Genomic DNA, 19,192 nt, shown 5'->3' with positions numbered 1-19,192 from the left:
AACATAATGGCAAAACTACCATAATCATAATTGAATCATTTCAATTCAATTCAAGTTTATTTTGCTCTCTGCTAAAAATGAACATAATTGTGATAAAATACATGGGAACAAAGTATAGATAACATCAAATACATAAAAGTTTACAAAAAAAGGCATTGAGAGGGAAGCAGCCAAAAAGGAAAAAATTTCCCTATAAAACGGCCGACCCAACTTACTTTAAAAAGAATAACAATTATTGACAACATCAAAAGTTACAAAATATAAAAAACAATGAGAAGACATTACAAAGGTATAGAGACACAAGTGATAAGATTTAGATTATATACACAAAAATATGTACAAACAGGTTTAATTATCAATTATGAAATTTCTGAAGTTACGTCTGAAAATATTAAATGAACAAGATGTTTTCAAATTAACGGCAAAGAATTCCAAAGTACTGGGCCTTGAAAGAAAATAGATTTATAGATTTATTTTAGGAAAGTGGAAATTTGCAGCATCATGAAACAAGTCCTAGTAATAAAGTGAAATTATCTGTTATCCTTTGCACTTAGTGAGATGAAAAAAAAAAAATTCTTAATTGATCCCCTGGATGTCAAATCGTCTGTTTGATAATACATTCACGCAACTTGTTCCTTTAATGTGAAGTCAATCATACGCATTAATCCTCAGAGATTGGGCGACCACAGTATACTCAACACTATGTATTAATCTACATGTTTCTCTTTCAAAATGATCAAAAAACCTCATAAACACTGATGGTTTACTTGGTTCACTTGCAGTTCTACTGATTAATGAGAATCCTTCTGTTAAATATTTTTTAAATTCCTACCTATCTTGGATGTATATAATGGAAAAAATGATTGACCCACAAGTCTGTCAATGTGATAATGAACTTTGATGTGCATGTATTATGTAATGCACAAATTATAGATTTGGCTACTGGTTTTGTATGTATTATAATTATTTTTAGTGACTTTTGGTTTAAAATTGCAAGGGTAAGACTAAACATGATCAGGATTTAATAGACTCTTCAAACAATCTTACCCCCTCCCCTTGGCACTGCAGAGTTAAACATGTCCATCTTAAACTTGTCAATATTTTAATTTGTGTTTATTATGTCTTCGTTATTTGACAGACTTGAAGGTCGTGACATGATCGGTATAGCTTTCACCGGTTCCGGGAAGACACTTGTCTTCTCTCTACCTATCGTCATGTTTTCTTTGGAACAGGAGAAGAGAATGCCGTTCATCAAAAATGAAGGTCCTTATGGTCTTATCATCTGTCCATCTGTAAGTAGTCAATTGATCATTTACTTCATTCATTGTACAACTTTTGCTATGGTTCTACGTAATTTTCTTTATTTAAGGACAAGTCCACCCCAACAAAAAGTTGATTTGAATAAAAAGAGAAAAATCCAACAAGCATAACACTGAAAATTTCATCAAAATCGGATGTAAAATAAGAAAGTTATGACATTTTAAAGTTTTGCTTAATTTTACAAAACAGTTATATGCACATCCTGGTCAGTATGCAAAGGAGGAGACTGATGACGTCATCCACTCACTATTTCTTTTGTATTTTATTATATGAAATATGAAATATTCTAATTTTCTTCTCATTGTCAAGTGAAACAATGATTAATTCCTCATGAACATGTGGAATTAGCATTGTATAATACTCTATGGTTCAGTCAAATTGGTCCTTATTGTCAAATCTGTAAAAAATGAAATATTGTATAATTCAAACAATAAAAAACAAAAGAAAAAGTGAGTGAGAGACATCATTGACTGTCTCATTTGCATGTCACTGAGTTGTGCATATCACTGTTTTGTGAAAAAATGAGCGAAACTTTAAAATGCCATAACTTTCTTATTTTACATTCAAATTGATGAAATTTTAAGTGTTCTGCTAGATTGATTTTACTCTATTTATTCAAACAAACATTTTTCTGGGGTGGACTAGACCTTTAAAAGGGAAAATCAAGTTTGGGGAAGATGAAAATAGTGGGTTTAAATTCACATAGTCTGCAAGCAGGTGGTCAGTTCTGCCAAACATGGCACTTCCAAACAGAGCTGAACCGAACTGAAAACAATGGCTTGTTTCGGTGGTACAGTGTAAAGTGTCAAGCTCATTGATTTAGCAAATGGTGAAGATCGACTGACAAAGTGACATTTCCAAAAATTGATTTTGCAGGAGAAGCTATAAATTGAAGTATAAATTAACATCTTTATTATTTAGTGATTGTACCAAAAACAAATTCCAAACAATATACTTTTAAATCCATGATGAAATCATTATCTTTGAATCAGAAATTAAGAATATTTATATGATTACTTGATTTATTTTTATCTTAAAATGGGAGGACATTTGAAGATTGTGTCATGCACTTCATTAAGTGTTTAGAAGCAGACAATCTACCTTCCTTTGAAAAAAAAACAAAGACAAAAATACCTCCATCTCCATGTACTTGTGGAGTCCCAAATTAGATGTTTAATTATGATTAATTTTATGTTTGTTGACAGCGTGAGTTGGCACGCCAGACCCACGATGGTATCATGCACTTCATCAAGTGTTTAGAAGCCGACAATCAACCTTCCCTGAGGAGTATGTTATGCATCGGTGGTGTGTCTGTCAAAGAACAAATGGATTCAGTGAGAAAGTAAGTCTGACTGGGCATGTTCACCTTGATGATATTGGTGTTTTTAGTAAAAACAGAAGAATTAGAAAAAAATATTGGTGAAGGTTTGACAAAAGTCCATGAAAGAATGAGAGTTATGAACATCAGAAGAGTTAAATTTGTTGCGCCATGCTAGCAGCTACCCCATAGGGCATGTAATATTAACTCTAATTGTTTAATTGCTTGTGATAACTGAAATGTATTCTTATACAGGCATGTATGAAATGATATGTCTGATGATATATCAAATGCACATGGCAAATCATTTATCATTTTTTAATAAAATGGCATTTTATGGAGTTTATCTCACAAGACACGTGGGAAGCTGCTCACATGTGACATAAACATTGAAAAATCCATAACTTTAATATCTGATGCATTTTCTCCTAGTCAAATTTTCTCAAATTGTCATTCATGTATTTCTCCCCCCCCCCTGCTTTTATTAAAACCAACATATCACACAGCAGAAGGAAGACTGAGGCTGAGATCTGATGTTGTGATATCAGGTTATGATCTTGGGGTGCGATTAAAGATTGGGCTTCTATATATTCTATTTTTTATTTGTCAGTTGTTACAGATCAGACTTCTCTCTATGTCTCTATGTTTTCAGGAAAGATTGAATTAATCCCCTATTAGTGTATCCTTGCTTAACTTTATAATATTCCGCATTAAGATAAACCCTGAAGAAGCCATATAAAACATTTTATTTTCAAATGCACTGCTTGTGAGCTACAATTCCTGTTTTTGTGGGAGTGTAGTGATCTTATGGTTCTAACTGTTGACTTTCAATCAGAAACTTGTGTATTTGAATCCATTATAAGAAATTCATCCAAATTGTGCTGCACTTGACTCAGGTGTAGTAAAAAGGTACCTGGCTGGAATATTCATTCTTTCAAATGCCTGTTTGTCGGGATAATAATGGTAATAATTGCAATATTTTTTGGACTGCGTTACAGCAAAAAGTCTGTATATTGATAACTTTGCCATCCAACGGTAACTACCATAGTAACAATGCTCAACAGCCAATCAGAATCAAGGGTGGCAGAGTTACTATTATGTTGATAACTTTTATTTGACAGGGTTCTGATTCTAGTCAGTCAATATCGGAACCAAACGTGAACCTAAAAACATGGGGACAGGAGAGGCAAACATTTATTATTTCTCACATAGGAAATCTTTTTTTAAGGTCGCCGACCTTTCGGACAGCTTTTTCCAGTCAAAAGTTTTCATCACATATTCTGAAACCAACCGTGAAAAAAAATCTGAATGCCTCCCCCCATCAAAATTCTGTCAGGGGCACTCTTCCCCCTCCCCTGTATGCTAATGAACACAACAGTAAAAGGTATGTAGACAACAGCGGACACACGGGAGTTGCACCAAACATGGAATTGGGTGACACTGGCTCCTGTAAGAGTCCATTCTACCTTGATTGGGATACTTTTATAGTTAGAGTTATTAATTTCATAACTACATGTAGTTAGTGATTAGCAGACACATACATGTTTTTTCAAATATGCATAATAAATTTACAATTTTTTGTATAGTGTATGACTGCCCATGTCTGTGTTTCATCATTACAAAAAAGCATGACTGGAGTGTAATGGCTTGTTGTACATGTGTTTGAACATCCACTGCAACATTTTTATTCAGAGACTTTGAGATACAAGTTGACTTTGAAGTCTTTATTTTTGTGTCTGTAAAAAGCAGATGACTCTATGAGAAAATTCTCAAAAATTCAGCACAAACTATAATGTTACAGATTTAAATCCGCAATTGTGCAAATCATCTACCCTGAGTTATGTAATCAAATCCTATAATTATTCTATTTCTCCTCTTCATATCCAGAGGTGTTCACATAGTTGTAGCTACACCAGGACGGCTGATTGACATGCTGAACAAGAAATGCTTCTCATTATCTGTATGTCGGTATCTCTGTCTGGATGAAGCCGACAGAATGATTGATTTAGGATTCGAAGAAGATATCCGAACAATTCTCACATACTTCAAGGTAAGCTAAAATGAGTATTACTTGATAAAGAGAAAAAAAAGTCTTATGTAATGTTTATTGATGCGGGTTGATGCAAATTTCAAGTGATAAACGTATGCTTCAGCTCTGCCCATATACTGCTCACTGAGAACTGGAAACAGCTTAAGCATTGAAAAATTAACTTTGTAACAAAACATGTGATATGTCCCTCAAAGTAATGACAAACAATTATTTTCCCCATCATCTGTTTTTGTTGTTAAATGGGAGGACTTTTTATCTTCTTCACTTTAGTGTAAGTTATGTTTTACTCCCTGGATAAAACCATAAAGTTGCTGTAAAAATTTGTTTTCACCCTCTAACATTTAGTGCTGTTATCGATAACCTCTTTATCACTAGTCTTGTTGATAATTGCATGTTTTTGCCACATAGCGATATCGATAACCTTTTTCTCATTGTCGATAATGCCTGCTATTATGTAGGGACATGAGAGTGATTTTCCGCGATTGCGGAAAACGGAAGGAATTCACGGAAACAGCCTTTTGAAAGTGGCTTTTCAAACGGAAGATCACAGCAAACATATCTTTCCTCAAAATGCACAGAACAGCAACAGAAATTACTCCAAAATCTCAAAATACAAATACTTACTTGCTACAAAACACGATCTCACTTCGCTATAATCATGAAAATCCAAACATCGTGCCTGAACTCAACTCCATCGGATGGTATCGAAAAAATTCACAAGCGTAAGCTCAATTTTAGCAAAGTACCAACAAACGTAGAAGGCATCACATGGCCGTGTGTTGCTGCCCTCTACGTTCGAAGATGAACAGCACGATATCAAAATGGCAGATTAGCGAAAGTCGTTGACTGCTCAGAACAATGTCCAAAAAGCCCCAAAGTTATCAATAAAACTTCATCCATCCAAGGTGAGGATGTATTTATGCTTAAATATTTTTGTTAAAAGATATTATGTAATCGTTAACATCCGATGAACGAGGATTTTAAAGCGTTCTTGGTAAAGTGGCAGATTACAAATTTTGACCAACGCGAGTATTGTGACATCTTTTCTATTTAAGCTATAATGCATAAAAAATGTGTATTAATTATGTTCTTTTGTGGATAGTTATCGATATCGGTAAGATATTTTTAGCGGTATATCGACAGAGAATTTTCTAATTGATAACAGCACTACTAACATTACATATAGATTAAATAGAATAGGAAGAAGTGATAACACTTTTAAGATGAATGTTCCATTTGCCAGTACAGACTATTATATGAAGTCCTTCTATCCTGAAACAATTAATGAATTGAATCATCTTTCACAAATAGTGAACAAGCAATCACTTAATACCTCTAACTCAGCTTTGTTGAAAAATCTCCAAAAGACATTTGAAATATCATCATGCAATCTTTATTTTGAAGAATTAATTTTTGTATCCCCCTGATGGAGGGCAATTCCATAAAATATGTATGCAGACCCCAGGTTTGTGGGATCTTCATGAAATTTTCTGTCTCTGATTTCTGGTTCTCATGACAGTCTGTAATGCTCTCAAATGATCATGACTTGGTCAGTTTATGAAGTGAAGTAAAACTTGAGAAAAATGGGGTTCAGATTTACAAAAAGGTTATTTTACGGAATTGCGCTGTAGTATTTATTTTGAAATTTAATCTAGATATTATCTGACAAGACAATTGGACATCTGTAATTTTGATTGAAAATTGTATTTTTGATACAATTGTGCCAATTATTTCATAAATGTGTCACATTTCTAGCAGTATTCACTGTAGACAGTTACTACTCATAATTCCTATTTTAACAGAGTCAGAGACAGACACTCCTCTTCAGTGCTACCATGCCCAAGAAGATCCAGAACTTTGCAAAGAGTGCCCTCGTCAGGCCCGTCACTGTCAACGTGGGTCGAGCTGGAGCAGCCAGTCTTGACGTCATTCAGGAAGTAGAGTATGTGAAGCAAGAAGCAAAGATGGTTTATCTCTTAGAGTGTCTTCAGAAAGCACCGCCCCCGGTAAGCTATCCACAGATCTTTTCTCATTTCATTTATTGTATTCATTCAGTTACAAGAAAACACGATATAATAAAATGATAACATTGAAATGAAAAAGATGATACAAATGTAATCCTACAGAAACAATCAATATGGGGAAAGTTTTCCAGAATTATTCCAAATGAAGGATTACTATAAACATTTATCACATTTTATAATTGATAACATCTCATTCCTCTATAATGATGTAAGTTTTTGGCATTACCAGTATCAAATTTACATTGATTTTATATTTTATCACAAATGTGTTTATTTTAAAGGAAAACAATATTACCATTGATAATATTCATAAATTATTTCAAAAAGGAAAGAATATAGTCCTTAAAGTAAGCCCCCCCTAAAAAAATTATTTCTTTTAAATTTGAATTCTATTCTTTAAGATGAACCTTAAGAAGAAGGTCATAAATAATGCCCTTCAAGAGGTAATGAAATTCACAATCAAGCAGAAGGTCACCTTGTAAAGTACAAGTATTGATTTTGAAACTCCTGAAATCAACATGACATTGACAATATTGCTCATTCCACCTGTCACTGAGAGAGTGAAATTAACATCTTGACAGGATGTAATTAACAAGTAATTGCTCCATGCTTGATGTGAAATGTACACTGAATCTGTAAACAAGGAGGAATCCAGGGGCGGTATTCTGAACATTGTCTTTTCTCCATATTTTGTCTTTTCTCAGAGATATGACAGAATCCATATTCTGGTGGATATCATAACTTTTGTCATAAAGATTGTCATACATTTTGCCTCTTCTCTGTTTATTAGCGCGCACCAAAAATGTGCAGCTTTTAAATGCGCATAATCCCAATATAGAAGCAAAAGATATAACAAAATTTATGACAGGGTCTAGCAGTCATAAATTTTGTCATATCTTTAATAGTATACAAATATACAATGACACTCGAGGATCTGGCTAAAACTATTCGCATCGAAGGAACATCACATAGTACTATTCTCCCGAGCCTGTTCCGAGAATGGGTCATTGTATATTTGTTTTATATCCCTTCCACTCATATATATTCTTCATACGATGTTCTTTGTTGATACCCGACTTTTACAGCGAAACGATTTTTAATAAGTCGATATAGAACAATCGTTGAGAAGTTGAGAAAATAATAAGCCTTGCCGCATGCCACATCTGGTTAGTGCAGCTCGCCGAAAGTTTCCCGTGGCATGCAGTGGAGAGTACCGTTGGGCTGAGCAGCGCTCTGCTCGCATCGCGCCGCACAGCTCGCGAATCGAGGTAGGGGGGGTCAAAAAAACGTATAGTTCACTTTTTCCTTAGGGAAAAAATGGACTATGCGTGACGTCAGCAAGGAAAATGAACTATTTCATGGCAAACGTTTTTCGTAGTAAAACTATTCTTTTTCTCCTTGTGTACACTCTCAATACAACAATCTTAAATAAGGGATATAATACCAAATATCCCGACACCCTGCCGACTTAATGTCAAGCATACAATGATATTATTTAGATTAGATTGTGTTATAAGTTTCACTCATCATCCATGACTATCTTCATTTTTTTTTTCATGCTACAATTAGTTAGGCCCTAGCCGCCCTACATATTAATTCCTCCTTTTTTCTATGTTATTCCTTTTATCTATCTATCTTCAAAAAAATCCTTCACAGCTCCCTGTCTCTCTTTGTAATTAAGCGCATCAATATATGGGCAGTTGCACGATGCCAGCTAATGTTTTGAGGATATGCCCCACATGCCACTTGGCCTTCCTATTGGTTCGAAGGGCTTCCACTGGGAACTAACAGTGATTTTGATTGGTTTGCCTCTGAAAAGATGGGCGGGAACTTACATGTAGAGAGATATGACAGGGAAAAGACAATGTTCAGAATTCTGATTTGTGACAATCATAGTGGTGTCACATCTCGTAGAGAAGTTACAAAATTTATGGCAAAAGTTATGACAGTGTTCCAGTATATCACTCCAGGTCACAGTGTGGCACATGAAAGTTTGATATGTTCCCCCAACATCAAATTATGTTTTCCTATAGTAAAAGTGAAGGCTTGTGTTCTCGAATGTAAACAGAGTAACACAGTATATCATTTGTTTACTACATGTATGTCGTCCATCTAATAGGAGCCCAAAAGAGACAAATATCTTTCATTAGGTTAATCACATCTACATGTACATGTATTAAAAACTGTCCGGGAATGATAAGTATGTGTAGTTCCTTCAGTATATCCACTGTTCCCAAAATGCACTGATTTTCTACTTTTTTTCCAGGAAAGTTTCTGGAAATTGAATTACACTGTAGATAATTCAAGAAAATTCCACAAAATAAAAATAAAAAGCCGTGATACAAAAAACACAATGCACAAAATAATTATTTGAGTGTGAAATGTATTATATAAGATATTCATTGAATTTCCCTTAGATAATAAATGCATTGTAGAGCAACGGCATAATACATTTTTGAGAATAATAGTTAATGGTTATATATCAAATTCTAAAGAGAAAATATTCTAAGCATTACTGAATTCTATTGAAACCAATTTATAGTTTAATTATGAATCAAACGGCAGTCTTTGTGATATTGAAATTGATTCTAATTGAAAATGTTCATTCCAATATCAAGCGCAATTCCTTTGATATACCACAAATTTGTTGTTTATTTTCATTTCGTTGCAACTCAAATCTCTTTCACCTCCACTTTGCACTTGATTTTTGGGACTTATGCTTGATTTGCTTTTGTCTTTAAGTTCCTTGCAATACCCCATCAGTGGCCCTCATATGATGCAGTTTTGTAGAGCTGTATTTCCTACATGACATTTCACCTTTTTTGTCAAAGGAAGAAAGGAAACGTATCACACTTTAAATGTGCTATTTTTTCTTCCATTCGTAGGTTCTTATTTTTGCTGAGAAGAAAGCAGATGTAGATGACATCCATGAGTATCTTCTCCTTAAAGGAGTTGAAGCAGTCGCTATACATGGAGGAAAAGGTAGAATATAAATCTTCGCTTATGACTAATCTTTTTTTGCTTTTTTGGGGGGGAGGGGGGAAGTTGTTCACTTCCAAAGAGGGATCCAACAGTTGGTCTTGTCATAATGTTATTGACGACTTTTTTTCAGCTTTAGGTTGTGCGGTGCCGTAGTATTAGGTTTGTGATTGTGTGTTGAGGATTGACGTCAATACTTAAAAATTCTCTTTTTAATACTTCTTACCTTTCCTCTTCCTCTTGCTCCTCATTTCTCATCATTTTCCATTTTCTTTCTCCTTATCAATACATACAACTTCTCCTTTTTTTGTCTTCCTTTTCTTTGATCTTTCGTTCTTCCTCCATCTTCCCCTCTTTCTCCTCCTCCTCCTCAGTCTTCTTTTCTTCTCCCTCTCCTACTTGTGATCATCATCATCGCCACTAATACCACCATCATCATCATTATCATCATCATCATCATCTTCATCATTATCATCATCATCATCTTTACCACCACCACCACCATCATCATATCATCATCATCATCATCATCCTCACCACCATCATCATATCATCATCATCATCATTATCATCATCACCATCATCATCATCATCATCATCATCACTATCATCATCACTATCATCATCCTCACCACCGTCATCATATCATCATCATCATCATCATTATCATCATCATCATCATCATCATCATCATCATCATCATCATTATCATCATCATATCATCATCTCCATCATCATTATCATCATCACCATCTTCACCACCACCACCACCACTTTTATGAAAAATCATGATGAGAATAACAACAGTATTATATTTTGAAATGAAAGAAAAAAGTTCCTTAGCCTGAGGCTTGTGATTGATTATTTAAATACAATTTGACTTTATTCAATGTAATTCACATGAATACTCAAAATGATCATGACTGTATGATGAGCAGTGTAAAAGCTTAGAAACCAACTGCAGCTTTCTGGTGTGTTATGATTGTGGATTTTATTTTTTCTTCGTGTTGATCTTCAAGCCTGTTAACTCTCCTTGAAAGTTGATATATTCATATATATATATAAATTGAGAATTTAGTGACGCAAATGAAAATATATATATTTTCATTTGCGTCACTAAATTCTCATTATTATAATGAGAATATCAACAGCAGTAATACTCTATATTTTGAAAGGAAAAGCCCATGCACCAGAAACTCATCAGGAGACTCACAAGTTTCAATTCATCACTGGAAGGCTTTTGAATCCTTAATTGATAAAAACAAGAAATAGTTATATTCTAATTATAGCTGAATGAGGAGAACCATAAAAACAAATAACTTTCTAAAGACCAACAAGAAATAGGTTATGAAAGAGGGTGGTTTTCTTGTAGGCTTTCAACCCACGGATCATCCTTGAAGTTTGATTAATATAGTTATTATGCCTCACCTACCATAGATGGAGCTTTGTGGGCCAGTGAATCTGTCTTGTTTTCAAACAGAGGGTAGTAGGTTTGAATCCCAGCCATAGTGTAATTTCCTTTAGCAAGAAATCCATCCACATTTTGCTGCAATCAACCCAGATGAGGTAAATGGTTACCGGCAGGAAGTCATTCCTCAATAAGCTGTGAGCACCGGAATCGGTAGACTAGCTTAGCTGGGGTAATAGAGGAGCGAATCGTGCCACATCGTGAAGTGTGCGGGCCAGTGTGGAACAATGCTTGAAGTGTCGTGCTAAAATATCTAAAATCCTGGCATGACAAATTTCGGGGATTATTGGCGTGAATTATTTGTAAACTGTGCAACCTCCTCGTGCCATGGCATGAATTGCTTGCGTTCCACGACTAATTCACGACAAGTACACAACTAGTTCATGACTATTCACGACTAGTTTATGAGTAGCTCACGAATAGGTTATGCATACTACTCGCAAACCTCAGAATTACTCACGTAAAAGGCGTACGCTTGCGCAGTTTGGCTATAACAAACAGCAATTCATGGAGTTCGATTGTATGCTCCTATGAATGATTACGAATTTAATGAAGTGATAGTGCGTGAATTATTCATAAATACTACATGAACATGTCGTACCTATGCGTAAACCTGTCATGAATATGGCGTGGACTAGTCGGGACTATGGCACGAACCATTGAAGAATTTTGTGCCCCACATCGTCACGAACTGGCACGATAAAATTGTGGCAACGCAGGAACCCCAAAACGTGCAAATGTAATAGCAGCATCAGACATGTATATTTTCCACTTGTCAATTTCACTTTCAGCTCTAGTATTGGTCTCCAACAAATTCAGTTTTGTATTATGATGTATTTAGATGTGATGATGAAATAAATGTGAATGGAATTGAAGGAGTTCAAACGGAATAGTAAAATTGCCATTCAAGTGTTTGTATGCATTAAAAAATATGTAGCTTCATTAATTCACAATGTTAGGTCTATAATAATATACTTGATGTAGATCTACAGCAATATGGTAACATTTGACCTTGATTTTAAAGACTTTCTCGTGAAATCACTGTTTGCTTTAAAGGTCAAGTCCACCCCAGAAAAATGTTGATTTGAATAAATAGAGAAAAATGAAACTAGCAGAACGCTGAAAATTTCATCAAAATCGGATGTAGAATAAGAAAGTTATGGCATTTTAAAGTTTCCTTTATTTTTCACAAAACAGTGACATGCAGATGAGTCGGGTGATGATGTCCATCACTCACTATTTTTTTTTTTTATTGTTTGAAATATACAATATTTCATTTTTTACACATTTGACAATAAGGACCAACTTGACTGAACCATATAGTATTAAACAATGCTAATTCCACATGTTCAGGGAGGAATTAATCGTTGTTTCACTTGACTATGAGGGGAAAATGAGAATATTTCATATGTCATATAAGAAAATACAAAAGAAATAGTGAGTGGGTGACGTCATCAGTCTCCTCATTTGCATATCAACCAGGATATGCATATAACTGTTTTGTGAAATTTAGCAAAACTTTAAAATGTCATAACTTATTTTATAATCTGATTTTGATGAAATTTTCAGTGTTATCATAGTTATGCTTGTTGTATTTTTCTCTCTTTATTCAAATCAATATTTTGTTGGGGTGGACTTGTCCTTTAAGGCTGCACCTACTTGGGTGGTATTCTGGAAGCCATGGTTTAGTTAAACAAGGGTTATCTTAGACCACACTTTTATAGAGTGCCAGTTGTTAATCTATTCACCAGTTAAAAATGATTCTTATCCAGCTGCAAAAAGTTGTCAAAAATAATGAAGATCTGAAATAAGAAGTCTATTAAAATACAAAAATATGATAAATTTTGAAATAAATGATGCACTATAATTTCCATGAATATGTATGTAAGAAAATATTATGAAGCCCAGCATTCGATAGAAGTGTGGTTTGAGATTCTAGTTTAGACTAGGGATAAACCTAGGTTTAATTATCATAATACCATCCCTTGGGTTTAGCTCTAACTGCAAGTCTCCTTTTTTTTTTCTTGTAGATCAAGAGGAAAGAACCAGATCAGTTGAGCAGTTCCGAGCACGAGAGAAGGATGTCTTGGTTGCTACAGACGTTGCCTCTAAAGGTTTGGACTTTCCAGACATTCAACACGTTATCAACTATGACATGCCAGAAGATATTGAAAATTATGGTGAGTTTGGAAAATATGTGGGGTGAATACAGGAGTTACATGACCTCTTTTTCAGACAATATGAGATTACCACCATTGCCTTAAATTCTAAAATTCAGTTTTTTTTCTGATAAACAGAATGTATGATTGATATATGTGTCAATATAGAACGTTTCATGGTGATGATTATGGTTGTGTTGAAGAAATGAACTTCGTTTGAATTTTTAATTTCCTTGTAAGAACTTTATTCTTTTATTTGTTCAATATCAAGGTTTCTATCACTTTTCTTTTTCTCTGTTTTTTATTTCTTCTCTTCTTTATTTGACATTTTATTGCTTTTTTTCATTGTGTTTTTTAAAGTGGGACAAATTTTAATGTAATGGTGTTTCAACCAATCAAGCTTTTATGTTTCAACAACTTTGTGTGTTCATTACTTACTTGTGTTAAATACTTTTACATATTATCTGTGTAATCCTATATATTGTATTCATGTTGTGACATTGTGAACAGGAATGAATAGTAACAAAATCATGATGATGATAATGAATGATGGCGTTTACGATGACCATGATGATGATGATGATGATGATAATGATGGTGATAAATGGTGTTGACAATGTCCATGATGATGATGATGATGGTGATGATGATAATGATTGACAGTGTTGACAATGACGACGTTGATTGTGGTTGTGGTGATGATGGTGTCATAATAACACATAACAATGGATGTGGACCCAACACCATTAATATGAAACTAATGTAAAATGATTGATTGTGTATACTGACTTGTGTAATTTACATCACTGTTTTGGCAGTGAAATTTTACAAACAATTAACTTTCCTCAATCATTTTTAGATCTTACCCTGAATTACTTGTACTGTATACTCAAACTGTAGGTTAACTTGTGGGTGGAGGGGGTGAAAAACAACAATATACCATGATACATCAAATGAATGAGATCTGAGGGTATGTTTATAGCTGCAATTTTTACTATCTAAAGACAGATGTATGTCATCATAAAGAAAATTAGAAATTCTTTACATGATTTATGTGGCTAATAACATTTTGCCTGCTGCAACAGTTTTTTGGCAAATGTTATTACTTACAATTCTTTCTTTCTTTTTTTCTTTCTTTTATTTCTGTGATTTATTAGGACTGAATGTATGATTTCCTGTTTGCAAATATTAATCTATAAATAGTTAAATACTTGAAGGGAATATGGAAAGCAAAGCACGGTATGGACATTTTGGTGTTGAGTATTCGAAAGCACAAAATAAGACAAATTTGATGATGATGAAAGGAATTGTATATTATGTATTACTATTATGTATTAAAGGGAAAATTAAATTCAAAAATCTCTAAACAGTGAATTTCCTATCATAGACCCATGTGCACTAGGTTATCCTTGATACATATACCCTTCCATAAAACAAGCAGAAATCAAATGTGATCCTTTTCTTCTATGATGAGAAATATTGTAGTTGGAATGTTTTAAAGGGAAAAATCATGATATTGTTTTACAGTAATTGGCTCAATTTTTTAAATAATATTTAAAAATAGTTCCCATTGATATTACAGTTCAAGACATTTAGATTTTCTTGCTATAGACCCATATGCACTAGGATATCCTTGATGCATGTACATAAGGCTAAGGTTACAACCCCTCAAATTAACCTGCTCGGCTTAAAAATAGTTCCCATTGATATTACAGTTCAAGACATTAAGATTTTCTTGCTATAGACCCATATGCACTAGGATATCCTTGATGCATGTACATAAGGCCAAATTAACCTGCTCGGCGACCGGGCAGCAAGATTTTCTGCCCGGGCACTGAAGGGTCGCCGCCCGGGTACCACTGGTTTTTGGGGCATCGCTTGGTTGCCGCTCTAGATTTTGTGCTGAGCTAAAATTCTGGCAGTGCCTGCTTACATTTTACTCCCTGCCCTAAATATGGTCTGTGCTCGGGTGCTTGCCATCCCGGCGCGGGCTTAATCGAGCGGTCGTTGTTATTCCTGATTTAGGTCAAAAATTGAACTCTGGATCAAAGGTTGTCGAGCAGTCATCGGCCAGCCGCTGGTTGCTCAGAGATCTATTGATATTCTCGCAGCGATTTCAAGATCGGCCGGGCGATTACTTAAAGAAATAGGCCGATGGCTGGTGGGAGACCGCCTGTGTATTGGTGGGGCATCAGCCGATCATTGTTAAGTCGCCAAACAGAAAAGTTCCCTGATTTGACCCAGATTTGGCCTTGAGGAATGGGTGATCGACAGGGCACTGCTTGGCCACTGATAAGTCTTTTTACAGCCTGCTCGATTTCGTCAAAAATCGTTGGGCGATGATCAAATTCCAGCGACGCCTGAGCAGGCTACTAATTGGTCGGTCGCCGCTCTGTACATGTACCCTTCATCAATATGATCTTTTATTATAAAGAATGATAGGCATTTCATTTGATTTTATTAAAGTGAAAAAAGAGAAATGCTTGAAAGCATAATATTGAGACATTCTGATTTACGTGGAAATATTGTGGTTGGAATGTTGTAAATATAAGAAGAAAATCATGATATTGTTTTACAATAATAGGCTCAGTTTTTGAGCTCATCAGGCCCGAAGGGCCAGATGAGCTTATGCCGTGGCGTCCGTCGTCTGGCGTCTGTCGTCCGTTCACAATGTCAAAATGCTTCTTCTTCGCCATTTCAAGTCCGATTTCAATTCTGTTTGCTTTATATGATAGCACTAGGTGGGGGATTCAAAACTTCTACACAGAATTTTGAAATTCATTAAATATGCTAATTTATGCGTATTTTTAAAAATTCACATAAAATGCTTCTTTTTAATTGTTGACCGATTTTGATTTTTTTTCTTCCATCTGGTAGAACTTCATGAGGTTCACCAAACTTCTACACAGAATTTTGAAATTTTCAGTAGAAAATTATTTATGCTAATTTATTTGAAATTTATTCATAAATCACAGAAAATGCCTCTTCTTTATTTGTTGACCAATTTTGATTTTTTTTTTCTTCAATCTGGTAGAGCTGCATGAGGTTCACCAAACTTGTACACAAAATTTTGAAATTTTGTCTAGAAAATTATTTATGCTAATTCATGCAAAATTTATTCATAAATCACAAAAAATGTTTTTTTTCTTCATTTGTTGATCAATTTCAATTTTGTTTGCTTTATATGATAGCTCGAGGTGGTGATACAAAATTTCAACACGGAATTTTGAAACTCATTAAATATGCTAATTTATTCATATATTTTCAAAACTCACAAAAAATACTTATTTATTTGTTGATTGATTTTGATTATTTTTGTTCCATCTGAGAGCTACATGAGGTTCACCAAGGTTCTACACAGAGTTAAGAAATTTTGACAAGAAAATTATTTATGCTTAATTTATATGAAATTTATTCATAGATCACAAAAAATGCTTCTATGTCATTTCTTCATCAATTTCAATTCTATATCCTCAATTTATGTCACCAATATAATTCACTACAGTGTCAACTGGGCTGAAATTAAAATTGTGTTAAATTTTGTTGCGAGATGCCGGATGAGCTCCACATCATTGATGTGCTAGTTTTTATTTAAAAATACTTCCCATGAATGCAGGTTTAACAGTTTGAGTCATTTAGATTTTTTTTTAAACTATAACTTCCATGTATATACCATTTTAAAGCAACAACTAAAGTTTATACCGGTATTCAAATCTAAAAATGGAAATACTGCCAAAAAATAACAAGAATAACATTTTGTTTTACAATTTTCATTATTAAAGGTAATTCCAATGGATATTGCATTTTAGTCTGTCAGATTTTTGTGCAGTTGGGTGAACTGATGTTTATTCTGTTTTTCAGAAATCAGAAAATAAGCTTTTAAAAATTGTGTCCAAAAATATTAAGTAATCACTTGAAGAAAAGATGAAAAAAAAAATCGCTGGGATCATCATCATCAATACAACAATGTTGATTTATTCTCATTTATTAATCCATTATGAATTGGCAGGGTCCATTAAACTCTGCATGGAGAATGCAGATATAATGCATCATCTGAAATCAGGGAAATTCTGACAATTGGTGATCTAGACTATGAATTACTGGTATTCATTACATTTTAAAAATAGCTGCTCATTTTGAGTGAGCTGTTCTTTCGAATCGCCTCAAGGGCTGAGTACCCTAATATGCGACCCCACATGGAATGGAGTAAAATTGACTCCTATTCATTGCATTCAATTCATATTTAAGTTTGAGACCCCCTGGAGAGTTGACAATATTCACATTTTGACAAGCAAATTGTATGTACATGAATATATAGTTATGCTTAACCGAGCCAATTTTATGCCTTGATTTTTTAAAAATGCGAATGAACATAAAACGCACCTGTTGAAGTGATTGTAATTGTGTGTAATTGTAAGAGTATATATTGTCTCACCTGCATAGCAGAGTGAGACTATAGGCGCCGCTTTTCCGACGGCGACGGCGGCGTCAACACCAAATCTTAACCTGAGGTTAAGTTTTTGAAATGACAGCATAACTTTGAAAGTATATGGACCTAGTTCATGAAACTTGGCCATAAGGTTAATCAAGTATTACTGAACATCCTGACCGAGTTTCATGTCACATGACCAAGGTCAAAGGTCATTTAGGGTCAATGAACTTAGACCATGTTGGGGGAATCAACATCAAAATCTTAACCTAAGGTTAAGTTTTTGAAATGTCATCATAACTTAGAAAATATATGGACCTAGTTCATGAAACTTATACATAAGGTTAATCAAGTATCACTGAACATCCTGCATGAGTTTCACGTCACATGACCAAGGTCAAAGGTCATTTAGGGTCAATGAACTTTGGCCGAATTGGGGGTATCTGTTGAATTACCATCATAACTTTGAAAGTTTATGGATCTGATTCATGAAACTTGGACATAATAGTAATCAAGTATTACTGAAAATCCTGTGCAAGTTTCAGGTCACATGATCAAGGTCAAAGGTCTTTTAGGGTCAATGAACTTTGGCCAAATTGGGGTATTTGTTGAATTACAGCCATAAATTTGAAAGTGTGTTGGTCTAGTTCATAAAACTTGGACATAAGAGTAATCAAGTATCACTGAACATCCTGTGCGAGTTTCAGGTCACATGATCAAGGTCATGTAAGGTCAAAGAACTTTGGCCACGTTGGGGGTATTTGTTGAATTGCCATCATATCTATATAAGTGTATTGGTCTAGTTCATAAAACGTGGAAATAAGAGTAACCAAGTATCACTGAACATCTTGTGCGAGTTATAGTAGTTTTCAAAATCAGCACTGCTGCTATATTGAATCGCGTGATGCAGGTGAGACGGCCAGAGGCATTCCACTTGTTTATTTCTTTTAGTTCTGTTAATTTGTGTATAGTTCGTGAAATTTTATGATTATTACTACAATTTGGTTTAATTAATGGAGCATGCAATAACAGCATTGTATTAAAACACTTTGAATTGACCTTTGGTATCTGGTGACCTACATATAATTTGTGTAGAAACTGCTGTTCTTTGAAGAATAAGAACAATAACAAATGTGGTTTAAAACCAACTTAAACAAGATGGGATGAATGCGAATTAGAAGTTTTTGTTAAATGATGGTGATGATGAGGATATTGTAATCATCATCATCATTATCATCAATATTAATTTAATCAATATCATAATGCACTATTACCACTTAAGAAAATATGATGACGACAACTACAACTTCAACAACTTCTATAACTACTGCTGCTACTACTACTACTACTACTACTACTACTACTACTACTACTACTACTACTACTACTACTACTACTACTACTACTACTACTACTACTACTACTACTACTACTACTACTACTAC

The 19,192-nt window shown here is 34.3% G+C and overlaps 1 protein-coding gene across 1 annotated transcript in view; it reads left to right on the top strand.

Moving 5' to 3' along the window:
- Nucleotides 1–19,192, top strand: part of LOC129273440 (probable ATP-dependent RNA helicase DDX41) — a 42,603-nt gene that overhangs the window by 10,111 nt on the left and 13,300 nt on the right. The window contains exons 7-12 of the mRNA XM_064107254.1: nucleotides 1,139–1,292; nucleotides 2,526–2,662; nucleotides 4,526–4,688; nucleotides 6,491–6,694; nucleotides 9,598–9,694; nucleotides 13,190–13,339. Of these exons, the coding sequence (XP_063963324.1) occupies nucleotides 1,139–1,292; nucleotides 2,526–2,662; nucleotides 4,526–4,688; nucleotides 6,491–6,694; nucleotides 9,598–9,694; nucleotides 13,190–13,339 (905 nt within the window). The remainder of the gene's footprint in view (nucleotides 1–1,138; nucleotides 1,293–2,525; nucleotides 2,663–4,525; nucleotides 4,689–6,490; nucleotides 6,695–9,597; nucleotides 9,695–13,189; nucleotides 13,340–19,192) is intronic.

This window comes from Lytechinus pictus, chromosome 12 (genome assembly GCF_037042905.1).
Source record: "Lytechinus pictus isolate F3 Inbred chromosome 12, Lp3.0, whole genome shotgun sequence".
In the NCBI taxonomy this organism is placed as follows: domain Eukaryota; kingdom Metazoa; phylum Echinodermata; class Echinoidea; order Temnopleuroida; family Toxopneustidae; genus Lytechinus; species Lytechinus pictus.
The sequence above is the reverse complement of the archived record's forward strand: the minus strand, read 5'-3'. Positions and strand labels throughout refer to the sequence as shown.